The sequence below is a fragment of the Triticum urartu genome, chromosome 5 (assembly GCF_003073215.2).
Source record: "Triticum urartu cultivar G1812 chromosome 5, Tu2.1, whole genome shotgun sequence".
NCBI lineage: Eukaryota > Viridiplantae > Streptophyta > Magnoliopsida > Poales > Poaceae > Triticum > Triticum urartu.
The window spans coordinates 283887736-283910648 of NC_053026.1; the positions used below are offsets into that span (position 1 = coordinate 283887736).

General features: G+C 42.1%; 2 protein-coding genes across 2 annotated transcripts; one reads left to right on the forward strand and one right to left on the reverse strand.

The window, feature by feature from the left end:
• Positions 1-1214: 1214 nt before the first annotated feature.
• Positions 1215-19168, forward strand: LOC125508616 (proteasome adapter and scaffold protein ECM29). Its single transcript, XM_048673373.1, has 35 exons — positions 1215-1512; positions 1946-2113; positions 2210-2299; positions 2772-2908; positions 2988-3078; positions 3256-3338; positions 3422-3528; positions 4099-4251; positions 4988-5052; positions 5194-5281; positions 5445-5523; positions 5612-5720; positions 6250-6309; positions 6705-6823; positions 7895-8270; positions 8360-8544; positions 8629-8698; positions 9487-9637; positions 9709-9878; positions 9963-10307; positions 11246-11413; positions 11503-11796; positions 12648-12824; positions 12931-13194; positions 14028-14126; positions 14231-14415; positions 14514-14849; positions 15004-15157; positions 15255-15365; positions 16786-16953; positions 17428-17557; positions 17935-18093; positions 18207-18310; positions 18404-18463; positions 18807-19168. The coding sequence occupies exons 1-35, from the start codon at positions 1333-1335 to the stop codon at positions 19008-19010; spliced, it is 5439 nt and encodes a 1812-aa protein (XP_048529330.1). The 5' UTR covers positions 1215-1332; the 3' UTR covers positions 19011-19168.
• Positions 19169-19220: 52 nt separating this feature from the next.
• On the reverse strand, positions 19221-22906 carry LOC125508617 (hydroxymethylglutaryl-CoA lyase, mitochondrial). The gene is made up of 9 exons (XM_048673374.1): positions 22425-22906; positions 21767-21886; positions 21486-21618; positions 20876-21055; positions 20500-20580; positions 20187-20350; positions 19963-20099; positions 19728-19843; positions 19221-19640 (listed from the first exon to the last, which is right to left on the reverse strand). Exons 2-9 carry the CDS (start codon positions 21883-21885, stop codon positions 19407-19409), a joined length of 1164 nt encoding a protein of 387 aa, XP_048529331.1. The 5' UTR covers position 21886; positions 22425-22906; the 3' UTR covers positions 19221-19406.
• Positions 22907-22913: the final 7 nt, after the last annotated feature.

The following is a 22913-nucleotide window of genomic DNA, read 5'->3' on the forward strand; positions in this document are numbered from 1 at the left end:
TACTGGTAACGCCTGCTATGAATGACTATTAATGACCTTTAAGACTACGGAGTGAACGCCTGACCGTTGCCATCCTGGGGTGGCTTTAGATCTTCTGTACTCCGAGTGATTCTTCATATGGTTGAGTGACTCTATCTTGGTCGAGTGGAATTGGGGTATCCGACCGGAATAGCTCGTCGAGTGGATTGCACTCCAAGATGATTTCAGTCAGTATCTTCTGTTGTACTTCAAATGTCTTTGACTCTAGGGCAATGTCCTTGGGTAGGGCGTCTAGGTTAGGCCCATGACCCTACCCTAAGTACATGGCATCGTCACCCCACGTGCTGTAGTTGTTGACGGGCGGCTTCGATCGACGATGCGGGATATTGGAACCAGCGTCAGGAGATGCTGGAACCGGCTGTGGCAACGTTGCATCCATAGTCGCCGCGTGCGGGAACCAGCTACGGTGACGCTGCATCATAGTCGAGGCGTGCTGGATCTAGTCGCCAGTGTTGTTGTGATCGCGTCACCCGTGCGCTGGAACCAACATCAAGAGATGTTTGCGACCCGTGATCGTTGTGTGTTGGAACCAAACCGATTGCGATGTTGTGATCGTGTCCTTTCTGTTGGAACCGGCGAGGGCCGATGCTGCGACTGACAATGCGGGAAGCTATGATAGCCCTGCAGTGATGCTGTGACATGGCAGTGGTGCAACGAGTACGCTGCAATCGGCATGGGCCGATGCTGTGACCGTTGACACATGACAACGTTTGGTGAGAGGATTGAGCGGATGATACCATAGCAATGACGGACATGACGGTGCTGTGAGGTCCAATGGCAACGACGTGATGTGGCGAGCGACAACACACACCGCCATGAGCTCGCCGGGTGGTGAGGTGCTGCGAGCGACAACTTTGCTGGTTGGGGAGGTAATGCAAGCGATGGACATGACACGACGTGCTCACTGGTGGTAAGGTGCTGCGAGCGTCGAGGGCATGGTGCGGCATTTTCACGCGGGGATTTTGAGATGGCGTTGGGTGCGAGGAAGGGTGGGAGGGAAAAAGATGGAGACAAAACCCAAATCAAACGGCTACGCGCAGGTGCATCGTACGGCTCTAGAGGGGCCATTCTAGAACCTGGCCGGTCGACCTAGCAGCACGCCTGTTTCGTGCAGCAGGGTTCGACCTCCGGCTCACTCCGGCGCTCTTCCTTCAAAACGGTTTATACACGGACCCGACTCGAGTCGACTCGATCCTCTCCGATCCGCACTCCCCCCTTTCTTCTTGCGCCGGAAGGCAAGCGCCAGACCAGCGGCGACCGAGCGAGTCCAACAACAGCACCCAGCCGCACGAGATGGCGGAGCCGTCGGCCGCCCCGCCGGCGCCGACTGACGCGGAGAGGGAGGACGCCCTGGACCGGATGCTCACGCGCCTGGCCCTCGCCGAGGACGCCCGCCTCGCGCCGCTGCTCGTCCGCGTGCTCCCCTACGCCATCACTTCGTTCGCCTCCACCTCCACCTCCGTCCGGAAGCTCGTAAGTCGCCACTCCCCAGCCATTCAGCGCGAGCTCTGGGTGTCGTTCTTAGTTGGTTTAGCCCCCTTTTAGTTGGTTTAGCCTGTGTGTGGTGATTTTTTTTCCGTTGCTCCGATTTGCTCGTGAGGTCCCGGAATTCGAGCCTCGTTTACTCGGAACAGAGGAAATTCTGCTTATATTCCCTGCAGAAATTTAATTCGTACAAGTTCCCTATTATTCTGACTTAAAACCATGCGCCGTCTAATAGTCCCCTGCACCTGCTCAAGTGCTGGCCTGATACTCAGCAATACACATGCCTCCTTTCCGGTAGAAAGAATGCTTACTGCCGAGCCTGTTCTTTTGGTGCATGTTTTATATCATGTTATAACAAACATACTACATTTTTATGCGAATGAATGGCATGTAATAGAATACCACTTCTGTATTTGACTAGGCCATGGAGATTCTCAGCCACATCAACAAACGGGTGAAGCACAGGCCTGAGATTTCGCTGCCCATGCTGGATTTATGGAAGATCTATACTGAATCTGCCTCAACGTCTATTGTTCGCAACTTCTGTATTGTTTATATTGAGATGGCGTTTGAACGCCTGCCAAGTGAGGTATAGTCTTTCCCTTTGCCGGCTTCCCATTTCCTTAGCATTATTATTTTACCTTTACTGGGAAGTTAACAATACAAACTTAACAATTTGTAACAGGAGAAGGGAAACATCGCACCTGATTTGCTAATCAATATATCGAAAGTTCCAGCTCAGCATCAGGGAATTATCTTGAGACTTGTATCAAAGGTTAGTCATGTCATGCATATATTGTCCTAAAACGGGATGTGATATAGAAGTTGATCATATTGAATTATTTTTAGTTGCACTGAAAGTTTAGCTAGGATTGTTGTGTACCATAAAGTGCACATATTATTCAAGGATGTGCAGTGCAGTATTGCAGTGGATTTTTTCCCACAAGAACAAAAAAAGACATATCATGTTCCAGGTTGGACATGTGCTGTAGTTAATGACACAAATTTTATGCTTAAAGTTAATCCTCAAAATGGAGGATAGAATTATAGATTACCTGCGTTGCACATAGAAATATGACATAAGTACTTCCCTTGAGAGAATTGTGTTTTCTCTGTACCTCCATTCTCATGTGCATGTTTAGCCAAAACCAAAGTTATTTTGGCTGTGTTGATTTTAGCCCCCTTCCCATACATACATTCTGTAGCATTTGCATGATTTTGTCCTTTCGTTTTTATTTGTTGGCCAGGCTATTGGTGAATGCAACACACGTAAGGTGGATGATAACATTGCCTTAAAATATCGATCCATAAGTGGATCTGATGATGGCTTAGTTTTTGCTGACTTCTGCTTTCACACAATATTGTATCAAACGCCATCTCAAGGGTACATTCTACTTAACTGAATCAGGTAAAGTTATAATACATGTATTGAATTCAGGAGGCTGACTGTTAGCATTCTTCAGCATTGGATGCCCAGCAGGACTTTCAGTTGCCCAAGCAGATCGTGTTACTGGAAAGCTACCACTGAAAGGTGACACACTTACATCAAGAAAGGTATACCAAAGTACATGCGATTTTTCTGTTGAGCATTCATTGGGATTGTTCAGTGTATTGTATATTTTATCCCTGTGCGCGTACTGATGTCTGTACATGCATTCACACATTTAAATTGTTGAGTGTACTACCTTCACTTTCCTTCTTATGGTTGAATTTCTCATCCAATCTTTTCAGCTAGGTATCTTGAATGTTCTTGAAGCTATGCAGCTGGCATCTGACATTCTCTACCCTATTTATTTAGCTGGTGCTTCCGATAGGTACTTTCATTTCAAAATCAATTTACAATCTGTAGAAATGACTAAGTGGATCAACAATTATGCTGATCACTGTTTCAATATAGTCAAGAGTCAGTTGCTAAGAGAGGAGACGAGTTGTTAAAGCGCAAAGCTTCAACTGCGAGCTTAGAAGATGCCAAGCTTATCAATAGATTGTTTACACTATTCAATGGTATGCACTATGTATTTAATAGGGTGCTATTTATGCATTTCACATTTCAACTACAATACCCGTCCTGTGGTGTGGCATAGCTATTCCATTTTTGTGGTCTGGAATCTGACTGACCTACTTTTCTGTGGACTAAGTGACTGAATTACTGTTTGGAAATTCAGTTTGCTAGGTAGTATAATTGTGAAACAAAAACATCTAGTTTAACTTCAGTTCTCTTTCTTTTGCTTGTTTCTGTTGTCATGATCTATAGGTGAGAAAGTCATTTGTGTTTGTATGCCTGTTCTCATGCCTTCCTGGCCTGTTCTTGAACTCCCAATTGCTTACCTTTCACAAGTATGCATACCATCTAGATTCCTCCTCCATACTCACATAGTTGCATACAGCGCATGCCTGCCACTGGCATTGATCTCCATCAGCAGGCCCCCCAATTGCGTTGTTGCACACATCCATACCCACACGTGTGCATGCTTCTCTTTTCTTCTTCCCTGTTATCAACTTGGCAGTTTCGTTGCATCTTGTCTTGCTCATGTGAATCTGAATGTTTCATGGTAATGATCTCTGGTGTCACAGGTACCGCAAGTGCAGAAAATATAGCTGCAGAACTGAAAGTCGCCCCAGCACCTAGTTCATTGCGTGTTCGCCTAATGAGTGTTTTCTGCCGGTCTATTGCTGCAGCAAACGCATTTCCATACACACTTCAATGCATTTTTGGCTGCATCTATGGTATCATATCTTTACATTCTTTTATGCATTGTTATATTTTTAGTCATGGCACATGGCCAATAAACTGCATATTTAATAAGCTCTGTTGGTACTTGGTAGCGAAGGACATTTTCCTACTTATATCTCTACCAGTCATATAAGTGCATTGAAGTAGAGGAATGAAGGACATTGAACTTCACCCTTGTTCGGACTAAAACATTTTCTTTTAGGTTAAAATAGTCGTGGATAAGTTGTGTTTACAACCCTTTGGGCATTCCATTCCATTATCATGTAAAGTTGCACCATAGGCAAAAAGAATAATAATTTGAACGTGAACGGACGGACAAAAAGAAGAGTAAAGGATGTGTGGAATATAAGACAGGAAAAAGAACATTTTTTTGAGAAAGAAGGAAAAAGAACATTAAGGTCCTGCTGAATGACTCAATTTAACTTTGAACATTGTTTTCCATTCAATAATCATGCTTAAGTTGCTTTTAGAGAGCATTTTTTTGTTAAGCCTCAATATCTCACTGCCTGGTATCTGTTCTTCATGAGATGAAACACATATTTGTCCATTATGTCCATGTAGTATTCATGTGGCGGACCTATAAGTAATGGGCCTCCATCTAAGATTATCTCATTATGTCCCATTCATTTTAATTTATTAGCATGTAGTTCCAGAATGCAAAATCTCAATTTCATCATTGCCATATGTGGTGGTGACCTCAATATGTTTCTGCTATGTCTCTGCCTCCAGGAAGTGGAACCACTTCAAGGCTGAAACAGCTAGGGATGGAGTTCACTGTCTGGGTTTTTAAACATGTATGTTCAATTTGATCATATATAGTTCATCTTGTACATTCCAGCTTGCCCTTCTTCCATCAATGTTAACCCCCGCCCTTGCCGTTGTTGTAATATGGTATGGGAAGGCTGTGTATTATAATAGTTTTGTTATTGTTTTAGGCAGTAATGGACCAACTAAAGTTAATTGGCCCAGTTATCCTCAGTGGAATATTACGGTCCCTTGATGGTTCGTCCAGTACAGAAGCAGGTCTCTTGCACTTCTTATCTACTCTACTTGTTCAAACCTGCATGTGATTTATTTCCGCATTGTTTCTTTATATTACTCGAATTTAACATCTCTTCGATGAAAAAATTGTTCATTTTGTACTCGAGAAAATATCCAATGATTTGTTGATGTCCTCCATCTCCAGATTCCACTGCTAGAGATGTCAAAATATTTGCATACCAGGCCATTGGTTTGCTCGCCTCTCGTATGCCTAATTTATTCAGGCATGCCCTTGTCATACACTTTTACTTTCTCGGCTCATATTTTGTTTCTGCTATGGGGAATGATCTACTACTTCTGTGAACATTGCAGCAACAAAACAGAAATGGCTATTCGACTCTTCACTGCTTTGAGGTTGGAGGATCAATCACTCCGCCTCACAATTCAGGAGGCAGCCACTTCCCTTGCTACAGCATATAAGGTAGTTATGGAGCACTTGCTAAAGTATGCTGTCACAGCCTATCTAAGACGCCAGCAAAGATGATTGTGAATTTTGATTCGTTGGTTGTCTTCAGTAATCAAATAACTATATTTAATGCTTGATGCAGTACATAAGTGCTAGCTTATTGTCGATTAAGTCCCTGTAATATTGTAATGCCCCATGTCCTTACATGCTAGTCTGGTATGCATGATAAACCAGGAACCTTGGCAACACAACAACTCTTAAGATTTTATCCTTGCTTCACACAAAAGGATTTTAACTGGAGTTGCTTGTCTATACACCAATGTTTGTATGCTGCAAAATCATTCATAACACCTTTCACATGTAATGTGGCCTAACCCATCTGCAGTCTAGTGTTGTTGGCTTGCTGTTACTGTTTTACTGAAAAAAATCTATAACATGCAGCTCATAATAGTTTATGAGCTGAATATTTTCTTAGCTCCGACTGTAAGGTGCTGTACCTAACTCATTACTTGTATTTAACTCATTTTGTTGCTCATGGTATCAGGGTGCTTCAATTGTAGTACGGAAGGATCTTGAGGCGCTTCTTCTGGAAAATTGTCAAGTGGTAAAGTTTATCGTTCTAATTATCTATTCACAAATACTTTTATAGTCCAGAACCTAGTCGGGCTCTACGAAGGTCAAACTGAGACCTTCTCTGTATAGTTTCACTTTCACCCTATTTTCTTGGACTGGTCTGGAGATATGTGACAAAAATAATACTGAAGGAAGAAATCTAAGATATTGCGATTGGGATGATGGATTCCATTGGGTAGATGACTATTTCTTCTCCTGATTTTTGTGATGCTATGGGGCACACTTCCATTATGCATTAGAGTAGTGTGTTTAAGTTGCAGTATCTTGCTATTCTTAAGGGCTTTATTTGAGGAAATGCATGTGCCTTTAGTTGTTCGGAGACTATAATTTTCTGATGTTACATTTATATTGTAAATTTTCTTGAAGGAGCAAATTGAGGTTCGATTTTCTGCTGTAAGATGGTCAACAACGTTATACGACATGCAGCACTGCCCAAGCCGGTACATTTGCATGCTTGGAGCTTCAGATGTAAAACTGGACATAAGGTTGGTTATTGAAGATACTAGTACACATACAATATGCCAGCATGGTGCTTTGTTGCTCTTTTGTTGCTCTTTTGTTGCATTTTTGTACTGTTATACCAGATACAAGTTCATCTTCTCCTATGTACTTAACATCTGGCCATGAAATCTGTAAAACTTGGGCCTGTTGTATGCACGCTCAACTTTTTAACCCTATAGGCAATGGTAGCACCCTTAGGATCGTCTCTTTTCTAGCACAGTGCTCCGTTTGTTTGGAAATGTAAGACACACAAGCTTTCTGAGATTCTTGCCCAACAATTGTACGAATACTTCCTCCGATCCTAAATATAAGTCTTTCTAGAGATTCCAATAAGGACTACATACGGATGTATATAGACATATTTTAGAGTGTAGATCCATTCATTTTGCTCCGTATGTAGTCCCTTTTGTAGGAACGGAGGAAGTATAAAGGTTTTATTTCAAAATTAATGTTGTTGGGTTCGTATTTATTTAAAGCATCTTCCAATGGTATCAATTTTGTATCACATAACAACACATATTGGTAATTGGTCAAAGGTAAATCTTGAAAAGCGTGTGTGCCTTACATTTCCAAAATGAGGGAGTAGTATCTGGACAAGTCCAATTTAGTATCAAACACTTTCGTGGATCATGCAAACCGGACTTTAGTACTACCTCCGTCCCGGTGTATAAGTCATTCGCGTAGTTCTAGGTTGACAATTTAACTATCTAAATATGTATTATATGTGACAAAAAATATATATTTAGAAACTAAATCGTGTAGAAATCTAGTGATATACTTTTCATGACATATAACACATATTTAATTCCTCAAATCGATGACCTAGAACTACGCGAATGACTTATACACCGAGACGGAGGTAGTAGTTTATTGCCAATACTTCGAAGTTGATGAGAGTTGACTTGTAGTTGTACACTTGGTACTTGTAAATTAGTATCCATGATTTTGTCCTAATACAACACACTCATGGTTTATTTTTATGATGCTAACATATTGATGCATTCCTTAAGTTCCTGTATATATATAATTGCTGCTGTTGATTCTTCTGTACACAGGGAAATGGCTCTAACAGGTCTAAATCTGTTAAATGATGAGAGGCAGTCACCTGCAATTACTGTTGATTTCAACTATCCCGATATTGTGGAGATGCTAAATTATATCTACAGCCAGCAGCCTAAGCTGCTGGAGTCTAACGATCAGAGTGACGGAAAGCTGCTATTCCCATCAAAAACATTTCTTGCAATGATCAAGTTTCTGATGAAGTGCTTTGAGGCAAGTGATATTCCAGATCTTTCGCAAGAAGATCCATCTCATTCCCCAGTAGCAAAAATGTGTGTGGTCTTAGAACATGCCATGTCATACGAAGGGTCTAGTGAACTGCATGCATTGGCCTTGAAGTCATTGGTTGATATATCCTCTCGTCAGCCAAAGGTTTTTTTTCTTCTACCTATGTTAAAAGAAGCTTAATTCTTTGTTCACATGTTTTTACCTTTTGCTTCATAAATTTTCATAATTTGCAGTTGGTATCGTCACGGTATGCCAACCGTTTACATTGGCTGAGAACTTTACTTAGTCATGTTGATTCTGATGCTCGTGAAGCTGCGGCCCGTCTGCTTGGCATTGCTTCTTCAGCACTTTCAAGCTCGGCTGCGTTGAGTCTTCTGTCTGAACTCACTTCAGCACTTGATCCAAATCATCCGTCAAGGTATGCAGGAGAAAAGTACAACCCTTTTGATGTTTTACTTATGTTGCCATACTTCTCATGTATATATTTGATTTTTTGGGCCAGATTTGAGATTTACCATGGATTGTTATGCGCAATTGGGTATGTAACCGCCTGCTGTTTGAAGGAATCTTATGTAAGCTCATTCTGCTTTCCTCTCCCTCATTTTTGTAGCTTATTGCGTATCTCATTTTCTTTGCTGAATTGTGCACTTTAAATGAAATCTTAGCATATTTGCTTTCACTGCTTTCGGTGAAACTCCATCTATGCTATGCTGTTGTATTGAGAATAGGGGATAGAAATTGGCTGACATAGTCCAGAAATTCCTAGTTTGTATCTCTTGTATTATACTCCCTGTACAGAACTGATGTTTGGTCAATTCATGGGGGGTCTTTGACCATACGACGCACGTGCTCTATTCAATCAGAGGGAAGCCGTCAGGAGGGGCTTGTGCAGCTAGGTACCTAAGTGTTCTAGTTGATTGGTTGATCTCTTTGCGAGCTAGAGAAGTGATAAAGGAGATGTTCTTGCTGTCAAGAAAGAGTATATTTGAAGAGCCATTACCTAGTTCTCCTGCTTAGATGCTCGAAGATTCTTTCAGACCTGTCTATTTTGTTGTGCCTTTTGCATGATTCTGCAGATGCGCGGCTGGTATTAGAACAATAAGTATAGTATTTCTCATGAATGTTTAATAGGAAAAAAAAATTATGCTTGACATTATGGAAGAAAGGAAGAAGGTACTATAAATCATGTTTGTTCTCGTCATCATGATGCAGGATTTTAACTTCTAGAAGTTTGGTTAAAGTATTTGCTGTATAGTTGGACAGTTATGATTTATGTATCCTTTGACTTTAAAAGCATTGTTTCATCAATGTAGCCTTGAAACTATTGATTTGCTCTTATACCTGATAAGTAAATGCACAGATACCTGAAGAACTGGTCCAAAAGGTTGTTGATATTCTTGTAAAAGTTGTTGAGTCTGAGGGTTCAACATTGGCTTCAATTGCAATGGAATCTCTTGGCCATATTGGGCTCCGTTGTGCATTGCCTTCCATTAGTAGGAACTCCTCTGCAGGTAAAGCTGTTCAGTGTTCACCGCCTGTCTTTGCTGGTTATTTATTTAAGCTAACTTTGTTTGTCGTACAGCTGGAGTTTTAACTGTTCTGCATGAGAGATTAACAAAGCTGCTTTCCGAAAATGATACCAAAGCTATACAAAAGATCTTGGTATCACTTGGACATATTTCATGGAATGAGTTGTCCTTTTCACATCTGAAAATAGCGTTAGACTTGATTTTCAGTCTCGCGCGTTCTAAGGTACTGTTATAATTCAAATTTTCAGTGAAAAATATTACTCCTACTGTTATGACAATAATCATATTAAGGATTTCATCTATTTAGGTTGAAGATGTGCTTTTTGCATCTGGCGAGGCTCTCTCTTTCATATGGGGTGAAGTTCCTGTGACTGCAGATGTGATACTAGAAACAAACTTTGTTTCCCTTTCCCAAGCCACAAACTTTCTTACTGGTGATGCACCCCTGCTTGACTCAAGGAACTTCGGTAAAAGAAGCAGCTGTGAAGAAGCACGTACAACGGCTCAAGAAGAAATTATAAACAAGTTGTTTGATACACTAATTTATAGCAGCAGAAAAGAGGAACGCTGTGCGGGTACAGTCTGTTTGGTCTCACTCACAATGTACTGTGGTCGGCATCCGAAGATCCTTGAACTTCTTCCACAGATTCAGGTTCTTAATAAATATATAACTTCTAGATCATCATAAAGCTCTTAATTTTTCTTCTTACTAAACTGTAGCACTGCATTAAACTGATCAATCATTATGCGAACATTGGTCTGTATGATTTTATGCTAATGAGCACTCACTGTCTGGGGTGCACTAGCCAGCTTAAATAGTGTGGTATACTTCTACCTGCCATCTAAAATCTGTAATAAGAGTAGCTTTTAATATACTACTCCCTCCGTTCCATATTACTCGTCGCTGATTTAGTACAACTTTGTACTAAATCAGCGACAAGTAATATGGAACGGAGGGAGTAGTATAGAAGTTCCAAGTTCTTAAGATGTTTTTTCTACCATTCTATGACCAGAAATTTCAGCATTGTAGTACTGATAACCACCTAGTCTAAGACTGAAAGATTTACTGTGCCAAAAATAAACCTCCTTTTAGAAACATATTTTAATTTTGGGCCTTTGGGGTATCTGTACCTTTTGATTGAGAGTTTTTTCTTGCTACAACGTATATGCATATACTGGTGATTTAGGTTACTGTTTCCACAGCTAGCAATGTTCTTGCTTTGGAGGGAAACAGTTGTCCGTAGTGTTGACCCTCTCTCATCTTTCACCTTTCTTTTTGTACGATAATCATGCATTTCTCAATCAAATATCGGCCTTCTTCATGCCAGTGATAATTTTTTTTTTGAAACGGATGTCAGTGATAATTTTGGGCGCCTGGAAAGTGCCACTTCTTTTGTTGGTTGATTTAAAAAGTTAGAAATGCAAATTTTGTGGCCCTAGGAGGCTAGGACTCACTTGTCAGCTCATATGCGCTGGTACTGTTTTCTAGTTATGCATCTTTGCGATGGTACTTAGCATGCCTTTTCTCAGTTAGCTGTTTGCTCTGGGCTTATGGCTATCATGAACATTTGGTGTTCACTTACTTTACAGGAAGCCTTTTCTCACCTTATTGGCGATTCTAATGAGCTTACACAAGATTTGGCATCCCAAGGTATGAGTATAGTGTATGAACTTGGTGATGCTTCTATGAAAGGGCAGTTGGTTCATGCACTGGTGAATACACTGACTGGTGCAGCAAAAAAGAAAAAGGCCATTAAGGTGCATACTATTTTCTCAAATTCTACCTTTTTATGAGATCCTCAATTATCTTTTACTTAAGTATTTTTTTCTTAATGTACTTGCATTAGTTGATGGAGGATTCAGAGGTTTTTCAAGAAGGAACCATTGGCAGTAATCCTGCTGGAGGAAAGCTTAGCACATACAAGGAGCTCTGTAGTCTTGCCAATGAGATGGGACAACCTGACTTGATATACAAGTTCATGGATCTGGCTAACTATCAGGCTGCTCTCAATTCCAAGAGGGGTGCTGCTTTTGGATTTTCCAAGATAGCCAAACAAGCTGGGGAGGCACTTCAACCCCATCTGCACACCTTAATTCCTAGGCTTGTCCGATACCAATATGATCCTGATAAGAACATCCAGGTATAAAGTATTACATTCACATTATGATATTTGCCATATTCCTTTTTTTGGTGGTGCAGTGAAATTAAATTGATAGTATTATTATGTGAATATTTGCACTTCAATGTGGACGAGTCACCTTAGCTATTGGGGAATGTTGCTTGTTGCTTCTGTGAAAGATCAGATGCCTACATAATTGGCCAGCATGACTTGCCTAGATTCTTTATCTCATGTATTACTTACCAACAAGTTGGTCAGGGAGCTTGCGGAGACTCGTTTCAGTGATTAGCAAGTATTACCTTGTACAGTGGTTCCTCGAACAAATCAGAATGTTGACCACTTCTCCAAGTTTGGCTGTGCTTTTGTGTTGCCAATATAGTCATTATTTTTCATCAAATTTAGCTTGTTTGTTTCCCTCATCCTGCACTAGTCACCACCATTTTCCTGTTGCAGCAGCACACTTGGCTATAGAAGTCTTGCCTGTTGAATAATCCTGTCTGTTGTGCGAGATTGCTGTTACTTGGCCGTACCATTCATTACCATGGTCCCATATGGTTGGCCAACCAGCTGCGACACAATCAACTATTGTTGCCACCGCTGCTGCTGTGCACGCCATCCTTATTGTGCTTGAAATTAACGAAGCTTGGATTTGTAAAGAATGGATAGTGATAACGCTATAAGCATCTTTAGCTCTGCTTTTATGTTTACTAGGTACAGCGCCAATCAGTAGTATTTTGGCATCGTCTATTAGCACTCTTTGTTGATCTTCTTATTGATGTGTGCACTCATAGATTATCTAATTATGACCTAGAATATTATCTTAAGCAGCAATAAGCTTTCCTCCTAGCTGACAATTCCAGTTGCATTTCTAGGATTCAATGGGACATATCTGGAAGTTAATTGTTTCAGATCCCAAAAAGGCAATAGATGAACATTATGATGTCATAGTAGAGGATCTGTTGGTTCAATCTGGATCACGGCTTTGGCGCTCACGTGAAGCTTCTTGTCTTGCACTTGCAGACATCATCCAAGGTCGAAGATATAGTCAGGTATGTGAATATTTTGGAGTTAGTTTGAAACTTCCAGTCAGTGCACTAGGCTGCACAATCTTTTGAGAATGAAATAGAACTCACCTTTTCTTTTGTTCTTTTCAAGGTTTCTAAGCATTTGATAAAAATATGGACAACCACCTTCCGTGCGATGGATGACATAAAGGAAACCGTGCGAAATGCTGGTGACAGTTTGTGCCGAGCTGTAAGCTCATTGACAGTTAGGCTCTGTGATGTGTCACTTACTACCGCTTCTGATGCAAAAGAAACAATGAACATTGTACTTCCATTCTTGCTTTCTGAAGGCATACTCAGTAAAGTTGCAAGCGTTCAAAAAGCATCTATAAATTTGGTCATGAAGCTTGCCAAGGTATTATCAGTGGTGAAAGTTATAATGTTTAACTGCACTTATACCATAATGTGTCAGATGTAGCATCTAATGCTATTAAGTTTCAGTGTTAGTTTCTGAGAGTTCTGTTTTATCTTAACAAATTAAGCGAACACGAGATCATAGATTACAATGGAATTTCTTCCCAGGAGGGTGCTGATGTGAAAACATCGCACTGATTGATTGTTTTTATGGTGAACTTTATATTTTTGCAGTACACTGAAACTTAAATAAACTGCAAGTAATCTATGTTCTTTCTTCTTGGTGGCCAAGAGTTATATCCTTGATAGATGGAGAAAAAACTGTTACTAATTAGCTTGGAATGGTGGAAGTCTTGAAGTATAGGGTTTTCTAGCAGTTGGCTGAAGCTTTGACAGGCTGGATTAGTTGACTGAGGAAGGAAAAGGAGTCTGATCTTGATAGTATATCCTGCTTCCTTATTTCAATTTGCTTACTTCTTTTACTTGTGGGAAGTAGTCCTAATGTACACTCAGTAACTTTGCTACCTTCATGTGCCAGTTTTGTTAGGTTGGACAGACTTTTGGACTGTCTTGGTTCCTGTGGAACCTTATATGTTTGCATGTGAATTCCTTTGTTTGACCTTACTATATTTCAGTAGGTCTCTCCCCTACTATTCTCCTCCCTAGTAGGATTGTAGTATTGATGTCGTTGGTTAATTGCATCCAAAGCATTGTTATGGTTTGCTTATGCATGGCCTATAACATACTGTTAGTGCTCATGCTCCTATGTGTCTCTTTAATGAAAAGAATAAAGAAAAGCAAAATCTTCAGCTTATGACTTCTTGATGTTCATAGGGGGCTGGCATTGCCTTGCGGCCACATCTGTCAGAACTTGTTAGTTGTATGCTTGAATGTTTGTCAAGTTTGGAGGATCAAAGGTTAAACTATGTTGAGGTATGCTACTTTTGGTGGTTTTTGTAGGAAAGTTGATGTCTTATTACTTATTAAGTCTACCATGTTATTTCTGTTCTGTACTCACTCCTGTATTTGGACGAAAGATGCATGCAGGAAATGCTGGCATCCAAACCGAGAAGCTTGACAGCTTGCGTGTAGCTGTAGCAAAAGATTCTCCAATGTGGGAAACCCTTGATATATGTATCAAAGTTGTTGACACAAATTCACTCGAGCTATTGATTCCTCGCCTGGCTCAAATGGTTAGATCTGCTGTTGGTCTTAATACAAGGTTAGTTTTCATGCTAATATGGGCCTTGTAGTATTCATGATAGTACCATTTCACTTCACTTACTGTAATCTTACCCTGTCATTGTTGCCTGATTTCAGGGTTGGTGTTGCTAGCTTCATCACCTTGCTGGTACAGAAGGTCATGATTAACATCAAGCCATACACGGTGATGTTACTGAAATTACTTTATACTGCTGTTCTGGAGGAAAGGAGTTCTGCAGCCAAAAGGGCCTTTGCGTCTTCTTGTGCTGCAGTTTTGAAATATGCCAGCCAATCTCAGGCTCAGAAACTTATTGAAGACACCGCTTCTCTGCATTTAGGTGAAAAAAGTTCTCAGTTATCTGGTGCAGTTCTTATTAAATCGTACTTGAGCAATGCAGCAGATGTTATTAGTGGATACAATGCAGTGGTTATCCCTGTAATTTTTTCTTCAAGGTATGTGAACGACATTTCTTAAGTCTTAACCTTTCATCTTGAGTTCTGAAACTAATATGTCAGCAATTCATGATGTTATGATCATTAAAACTACAAAAGCAGTTCCCTGTAGTCTACGCACTTACTGGATCTCAAATAACAAAACTTCTTTCAGATTTGATGATGATAAAGAGACCAGTGCCTTGTATGGAGAACTTTGGGAGGATATTCCTAGCAGTGAAAGAGTAACCCTTCAGCTTTATTTACCAGAAATTGTATCCCTTTTGTGCGATTGCATGTCCTCATCATCATGGGCTGGCAAGAGAAAGGTGTAGTCTCTGTCACTGATTTTCTATTCATACAAATAAATTGGTGACAGTTAAAAATGCTGTAACTTGTATACTTACCATACTATGGTTATTGCAGTCAGCCAAGGCTACAAAAAGTCTATGTGATGCCCTTGGAGAACCTGTTTCTGCGCACCACCATAATATTCTCAAATCACTTCTGAAAGAGCTACCAGGTCGATTTTGGGAGGTAATTCATACTATTACTTGTAAATTTTTAATGGAAACACTGGTTTGAGTGACTATGGCACATGCGTGCACAAGTTATGTGCACTTTACATCAATTTTCCCTGCAATCCTCTAACCAACCATTCTACAAGTAATAACTAACTTATACATCACCAAGGGCTAAAAACGTTGCTCCAACAGATGATGTAGATGCAACAAAAATTTACATCACCTCCTCCAAGTGATATACTCCCTCCGTTCCTAAATATAAGTCTTTGTAGAGGTCCACTATGAACCACATATGGATGTATATAGATGCATTTTAGAGTGTAGATTCATTTATTTTGCTCCGTATGTAATCCATAGTAAAATCTCTACAAAGACCTATATTTAGGAACGGAGGGAGTAAAATACAACACTTGGAGATGCAAATTTGCATCCCCATGCCACTGGTGACGTAAAAACCTGTCCGCGCGCCAACCGCCCTTCATTTTGTTTCCCATCCGCCGCCCGCCCGCGCGCCGCCGCCGCGCAGCTGAGCCCACCGCGTGCCGCCGCCGCCGCGCCACCGTCAGATCCCGGCGCTCCACCGCCCCCGTCGCCGGTTCCACCGCTACTGCGCCTCCGCCCTCCACCAAATCGGCCGATACCGCCGCCACCCGTCCTCCTTCGGCTGCCGCCGTCGCTAACCAATTCTGGCCAGCTCCAGCGCCGCCCCGTCGCCCCCCCCCAGCTCTGGCCCCTCCCCTACCCATTCCAGTTCGCCGCCGGCCATCCCCACCGCCCGAATCCGGCCATCGGCCGCGCAGGAGCAGAGGAGGCTGCCGGACGCGCGTGGCGGTCGCGCGCGCTTCTAGAAGGCGCTCATGACCGCGCTGCTCCGCCTCGACGCCGTCTCGGGCCACGACCTGGCAGGCGGCGTCCATGGAGGAGGAGGTGAGGAAGAGTGGCTGGGGCAGAGGAGGAGCGGCAGCGGCAGCTAGCACTGTGCAGCAGAGGAGGAGCGGCAGCTCGATTTGCTCGGCAGCTGGCGGCGCGCGAGAGCATCGGCCATTTGATCGGTGGTTCAGTTTCGACAGTAGGTTCAGTTTTGACAGTAGGTTCAATTTCAACAGTAGGTTCAGTTTACATCATCAATTACACATCACCTATTGGAGTTGGACTTTTACGTCACCAATATACATCATCTGTTGGAGTTGCCTCTTTTTTGGAGATGTAAAATGCACTTTTTGGTGAAGTAAATTATACAACACCTAGTTTTACATCTCCAAATTTGCATCATCTATTGAAGATGCTCTGAGAGTGGTGTGGATGAATAAAATTCAGTGAGCGAGAGAAATTCTGAAACTGCCATCCCATGTAACTAAAGTTATGTACCATAATCTCCTTTGTTTTGTTAAATAAAATTCGTATGGTAATATCTGTCCTTATCATCCTTCCAGGGAAAAGATGCTGTTCTGGATGCACTAGCTTCACTGTGTTTGTGCTGCCACGCTGCTATAACCGCAGATGAACCCACTATGCCTAGTGTTATTCTGAATGCTGTTTGTGCTGCATGCAGTAGGAAGCCGAAATTGTACCGTGAAGCAGCTTTCTCGTGTTTACAACAAGTAATTCTCTTTTCCATTCCTTCATTTCTATATGAATGTAAAAACTTGTCATAATTGGCTGATGTTCCTTATGTTCAAGAACAAAGATTCTTGTCTGTTACACAATTGTCAGCATAACCACATACTCAAAAAAATTATGATGTAAACTTGAAGCATGATATAACTAAATTACCTCAGGGCTTTTCCTTCCGGTGTATTAACTGAATAGGAGAAGAAAAGTTTCCTGAAAAGACTGCAAAAAAGATCTGTTTCTTGAGATATGCTGTGGAGGCATCTAAATTGGAATGATGGTATTGTTGATAATGTTGCCACTTATTAGTTTGCATAGACAAGCATCTCTTATAAATCTGCTCCATGGGAATTTAATACCACAATTTTGTTTATGATCAGCAGTCCATCGATTTTTGGCATTATATGTATATAATTTAGAATCAGTACCATTTACTTGGTTTTTATTTGCTTCTTTCTTTTCAGGTGATCACTGCATTCAAAGATCCAGGATTCTTCAATAGTGTTTTCCCTATGTTGTATGAGGTTTCTAATCAGTCTGTCATTTTTAAGACAACAAGGAGTTCATCTTCACTAAGTACATCTGCTGCTGCTGGTCAGTCGTTATTTGGGCTCTTTCGAACTAGGTCCCATGCTAAAAAATTCCTTTAATACTCCATTTTTTTCTACTCCCCTCTGTTCCTAAATATTTGTCTTTTTAGAGATTTCAAATGGACTGCCACATATGGATGTATATAGACATATTTTAGAGTGTAGATTCACTCATTTTTCTCCGTATGTAGTCACTTGTTGAAATCTCTAGAAAGACAAATATTTAGGAATGGAGGGAGTATCATATAAACACAGTATGGTAATTTATATCATAACAAAGAAAATTGAGATCCTGACGAGGAAGTTTATAACACCCTGCATGTGAATATTGATACCCTTTTATGCTCGTACTGACTTATGTATTGGTCTTCTTTTCTGCAGAGCAAGATGAAAGTGCAAGTGTCTCCGTTTCTCTCCACAAGGTGCTCAACTGTGCTGCATCTAGCATCACTATTGCTTTGCCACAAGATATTATCCACCAAAAGAAGAATATGTTAGAGGTTCTGTTGAACTCTCTTTCACCCGAGGAGGGTTGGCAAGGTATGTTTTGTATGCAGGATCGGTGATATATTCTGAGCAACTGTTTTACAAATAGATCTGCATTGATACTTGAAAACTATCACCGTGACACTTATCTGGGTTTTCATGAGCAGTTAAATTGTCATCCTTCTTGTGTATCAAAGAATTGTGCTACAAATTTTCGGATTCTGGTGGTAGCACGGCGTGGCCTGAAGGCACAGATGATTTTGTTCAGGAGGTACATCACATAGTTGTTTGGTACCATATCCGATATTTGGTCATTTCTTCGTTGTTCTGACAAATTTCTTTTACCCTGGGTATCCAAACTCAGATGTTTCATTCAGTGGCGTCAAAAGTAGTAGACTCCATACGCTTAGTTAAGATTGCTCAGGTAATCTTCTATGCTCACCAACTGATACTGCATCATCTTTACTCATTTTTATGTTAGTTCAGTATTGCTTGGTACTCCCTCCGTTCCTAAATATAAGCCCTTTTAGAGATTCCAATAAGGAGTACATACGGAGCAAAATGAGTGAATCTACACTTTAAAATATGTTTATATACATCGTATGTAGTTCATATTGAAATCGCTAAAAGGGCTTATATTTAGAAACAGAGGGATTCTAATACCGACCTCACTGGCATTGAGCCTCGAGTCCCACATGCTATCACAATCACTATTTATCGTCCAGGAAGGACTTTGGTCCTTACGAGTTGTGTTTTTTTCCCCGCAGGTTCATGTTGCTGCTTCAGAGTGCCTTCTTGAGTTGATCAAATTGTATAGAGACTTCCCGTTGGAAGAGAGAAGAGAGGCCAAGTTTGAGGGTGAACTAATCCAACTCTGCGAGTCAGAAAAAAGTGAACAGGCAAAGGCACTTTTGAAGCAATGCTTGGCTGCTCTCAAAGAGCTCACTGGCGTAACCATGACGATAGGTTAGATGTACTCTTTTTCGATACATGTAAAATCTGCTACATGAAAATGCTGCCAGTGGCACACTTGAAATTTATGGCAAAGTGGTTGCATTGCACGTTTTTCAGCTATGCAATACGAAAATTAGCAATTTATTAGAGTTCAGTTAATTATTTTCCATTTTCATACACTTCTCTGTGAGGTCACAACTTTCTTTCTGTTATGACGAAGAGGGCTCTGATTATTCAAGGTCATATGAGAACTGAGATACAAATTGTGAGTACATATCAATGTTTCATGATAAGTTTCACCTGACCCGAGTAAATTGATGCGGTATACAACAACCAAAATGGCTTGCGTAAATGCATATGCTAGACGGACAGCAATGACGTGTACTACCCCTTGTGGAGTTCCAGTATGACAATCAGGCCGTTAGCCTGCACAAAGCTGTTGCAGTCTTGGAGCCTGACGGGCGGTCCAGGTGCTTACAGATGTAGTCGCCAGCGTCCATGAGCTTGCCGAGGTCGACGTTGGTCTCTATCCCCAGGCCGTGAAGCATGTACACCACGTCCTCCGTCGCCACGTTGCCCGTGGCGCCCTTCGCGTATGGGCACCCTCCAAGGCCCGACACAGACGAGTCCACTACGCCGATCCCCATCTGGCAATGGCAACATTGTGAAAACCGAGTCAGGACAACAAGGCTTGCTGACCGACTCGCTGTTTTCAGCTCGGTTATTATTATTACCTGGAGAGAGACTAGGATGTTGGCAAGGGCTTGGCCATATGTATCGTGGAAGTGAACGGCCAGCTTGTCTGCCGGAACGACAGCCATGACCGCCTCCAGCATAGGAACTACCCTGCCTGAAACAAAACAGCCCATGTATGTTAACAGTGTGCAAAATCTGAACAAACAAAAAGCCTCAAGAAATCGACAGTTCTGCATCACAGTATGGTGGTACTCGGCGAATGCGATAACGTACCTGGCGTACCGACACCAATCGTGTCACCGAGTGAAATCTCCGCGCAACCCATGTCGTAGAGTTCCTTGGCAACATATGCTACCTTTGATGGATGCACAGCGCCTTCCACGGGGCAGCCCACCACACATGAAACATACCTACCACAATCAGAGGATGGACGACTTCAGAACAGATTCAGTAATCAAGCTATTCGTTCACACTTGCTTTGGACTTAGGCAGCTTACCCGCGGATACATATTCCATGTTTCTTGGCAGCAGAAGTAACATCACGGTACCGAGCAAGGCTTTCCTCGATGGTGCAGTTGATGTTCGACTTAGAGAAGGATTCAGAGGCGGATGCAAAAACCGCAACTTCTTTTGCACCAGCTGCAACAGCAGCCTCAAATCCCTGCAAATGAAATCGCTTCATCACTACAGAATATGTCAAGTGCATTGCAACTTCTTTTGCATGTCATTTGCAGTGATTTGAGGCTGCTCTGAGAAGGATTTGAAGCGTAAAAAAAAACTATGCACAAAAGTCTACAGAAATGGGCATACTCTGAGGTTAGGAGTTAACACAGGAAACCGCACATCTGGCGCATGCTGGATACCTTCAAGGACATCCTTTGCATCAGCTAGCTGCACTTCCAAAATAAAGTTATCATTAGTTTTGCCGTATCTTTGGTCTGTAACTGTCTATCTATTATGCATGCTAGCACAACTTCACAAGAGAAAAATGGAAGTTAAATGGAACAATTTCTGAAAAAAATGTAACCAAGCAATTAACTCATAATCCTGCATGGACATACTTTAATTCGTTGAATAAGAGAAGGTATATTACTGTACCTTCCACCAGCAGGTTTTAGATATTTCAAAAAGCTAACTACTGTGCATGTTACGCAGCTTCATCTAGTTTAGGTACACCATAAATTACCTGCGGCACCCATCTTGGGGAAACAAAACTTGTGGCTTCAACTACTGACAGGCCAGAAGCCACCAACTTGTGTATCAGCTCAATCTTTACTGATGTCGGTACAATGTTCTTCTCATTCTGCAGACCATCTCGTGGTCCAACCTCAACCACCTTCACAAACCTTGGGAGATCCCACGAAACCTGAAAAATCAGTTATTCATCGACTGAGCAAAGGGGAAAACATCTGGGTAGTAATGATTCTTCTTTATTATGCTTTCAGCCGAAACTTGCATGAGTTCAAACAGTACTAGAAAGTTATGACTTTGCGGCTTAGTTTGCGGTTGATGAACTATGTTGCGCTGCGCTGCGCTTATTTTGTAATCTGTTGTGGAAAAATAGCCACGAAACTAGGGATAAGTTGGTTAAACAAACAGTAAGATAGACAAAAGCTAGTTGGGTATACTAAAGTTGAGTCATCTATTTTGGAACGGAGGGAGTAGATGTCACTTCCTTGCTTCTGTTTTTTTAAGGAGTCCTTGCTTCTGTTAGAGGAGGTGCAACCAGACATAAAATAGGGAAGCAAAATTGAATGCATACATCATCCACTATGAAATTTCACAACTTAACTTACCTTTTGTGGAAGAGTTCTAAACTCCATATCCGCTCCATTGCAGGACGAGTCGGTATACTGGCCTTGCAGATGCCATGAGTGGGAAGTGCTGTGAAAGAGCGTCTGGTTGTTGCCACTGTTGCTGGGCGTGTAACTGAAAGCAGTACAGATAAAAAAGATACTATTACTGAATGGTTGCTCACATCTGGAGATACTGGTTAAAAAAATGTGAAAAATAAAACACCGGATAAAATGGCAAGTATGAGATGAAGCATTTGGTGTTGAATGACAGGAAAACTTACTTGCCGGTGCTGCGGTCATCAGCTGTTGATCTGCAGGCACTTTGGCAGAACCTTCCAAGTCTATTAATACTCAACTTTGGCAGGTCCCCAAGGCCAAGTGGCTCCTCGAGGCTCGACATTCTGGAAACATAAATGAACAATTGAAGAGTGTGAATAACAATGCTGGCATGTACCTAAGTCTCTTTGTCTGCAGTGCCGAAAGCATCTGAAACATCGAAGGATACAAAATTGCAAACATCGAAGGATGGTATGACCAGTGGAGCCCACATCCCTCAAAAACAAAAAGAGTTACTATCATCACACACCATTTCAAACCGGCCGGATGTTTCTCAGATATCGATTTCACGCGGGTGCGCTAACTAGCAAGCTGGATTGCTAGTGCTATCATTTCATCAGCTGGGTTCCCCAGTGAAAGAGGATTAGGGTATGGAGCTGTGGCAGAGAGCAACGCTGACTCTTCAGCAACAAAGATTGCTCTGGTTCTTTGGAAGTGAAATTTTGAATTGAAGCATGAAGCCGGTTGGAACATGGAATGAAACATTGCATCCAGGCACTCGCAAGTTCATTCCAGATTTCTCCGCCTTACAATAAATCTAGGCACTTGCTTGCTGAAAAAAGAAACAGGAACGGGGGAAGAACCAAGAACCAAGAAAGGCACCTTGATCGATGGATGAATTCGAAGCCGATCCGACGGAGTACGAGCCCCAACGCCTGACGTGGTATAGGGCAGCAGACTCGCGCTCGCTTGAATCCGACGAAAAGATCGCGGAGGTCGCCGCACCCGCTAAAATGGAGGTCGCAGCTGCACCACCGCGTCTCCGCCAAGGGAAAGGGGCCGGAACCCGGCCGGCGCCGCGTCCACCTGAAAGGAGAGTGGACCCGGTCTTCGGCGGGAGACGCGTCGTGGCGCCGCGGGGCCGGGTGTTAGTGGGAGCGGGTCTAGGGACCGGGTTTATGGAGAGGCAGGATGTTTGGCGGAGGGCTTGGTGGGAGTTGTGGAGGCAACGGCGTTGGCTGGTGCCTTTCAGTTGGGTGAGCGGCCACCAAACCACGCGCGATCCTGCCGGGTTCTCGGATCCGCCACGCGGGCCGTGCCCGTTAAGTTGGATTCGCGTTGGAGAAATGGATCGAGTAGGTGGAAGTCGGT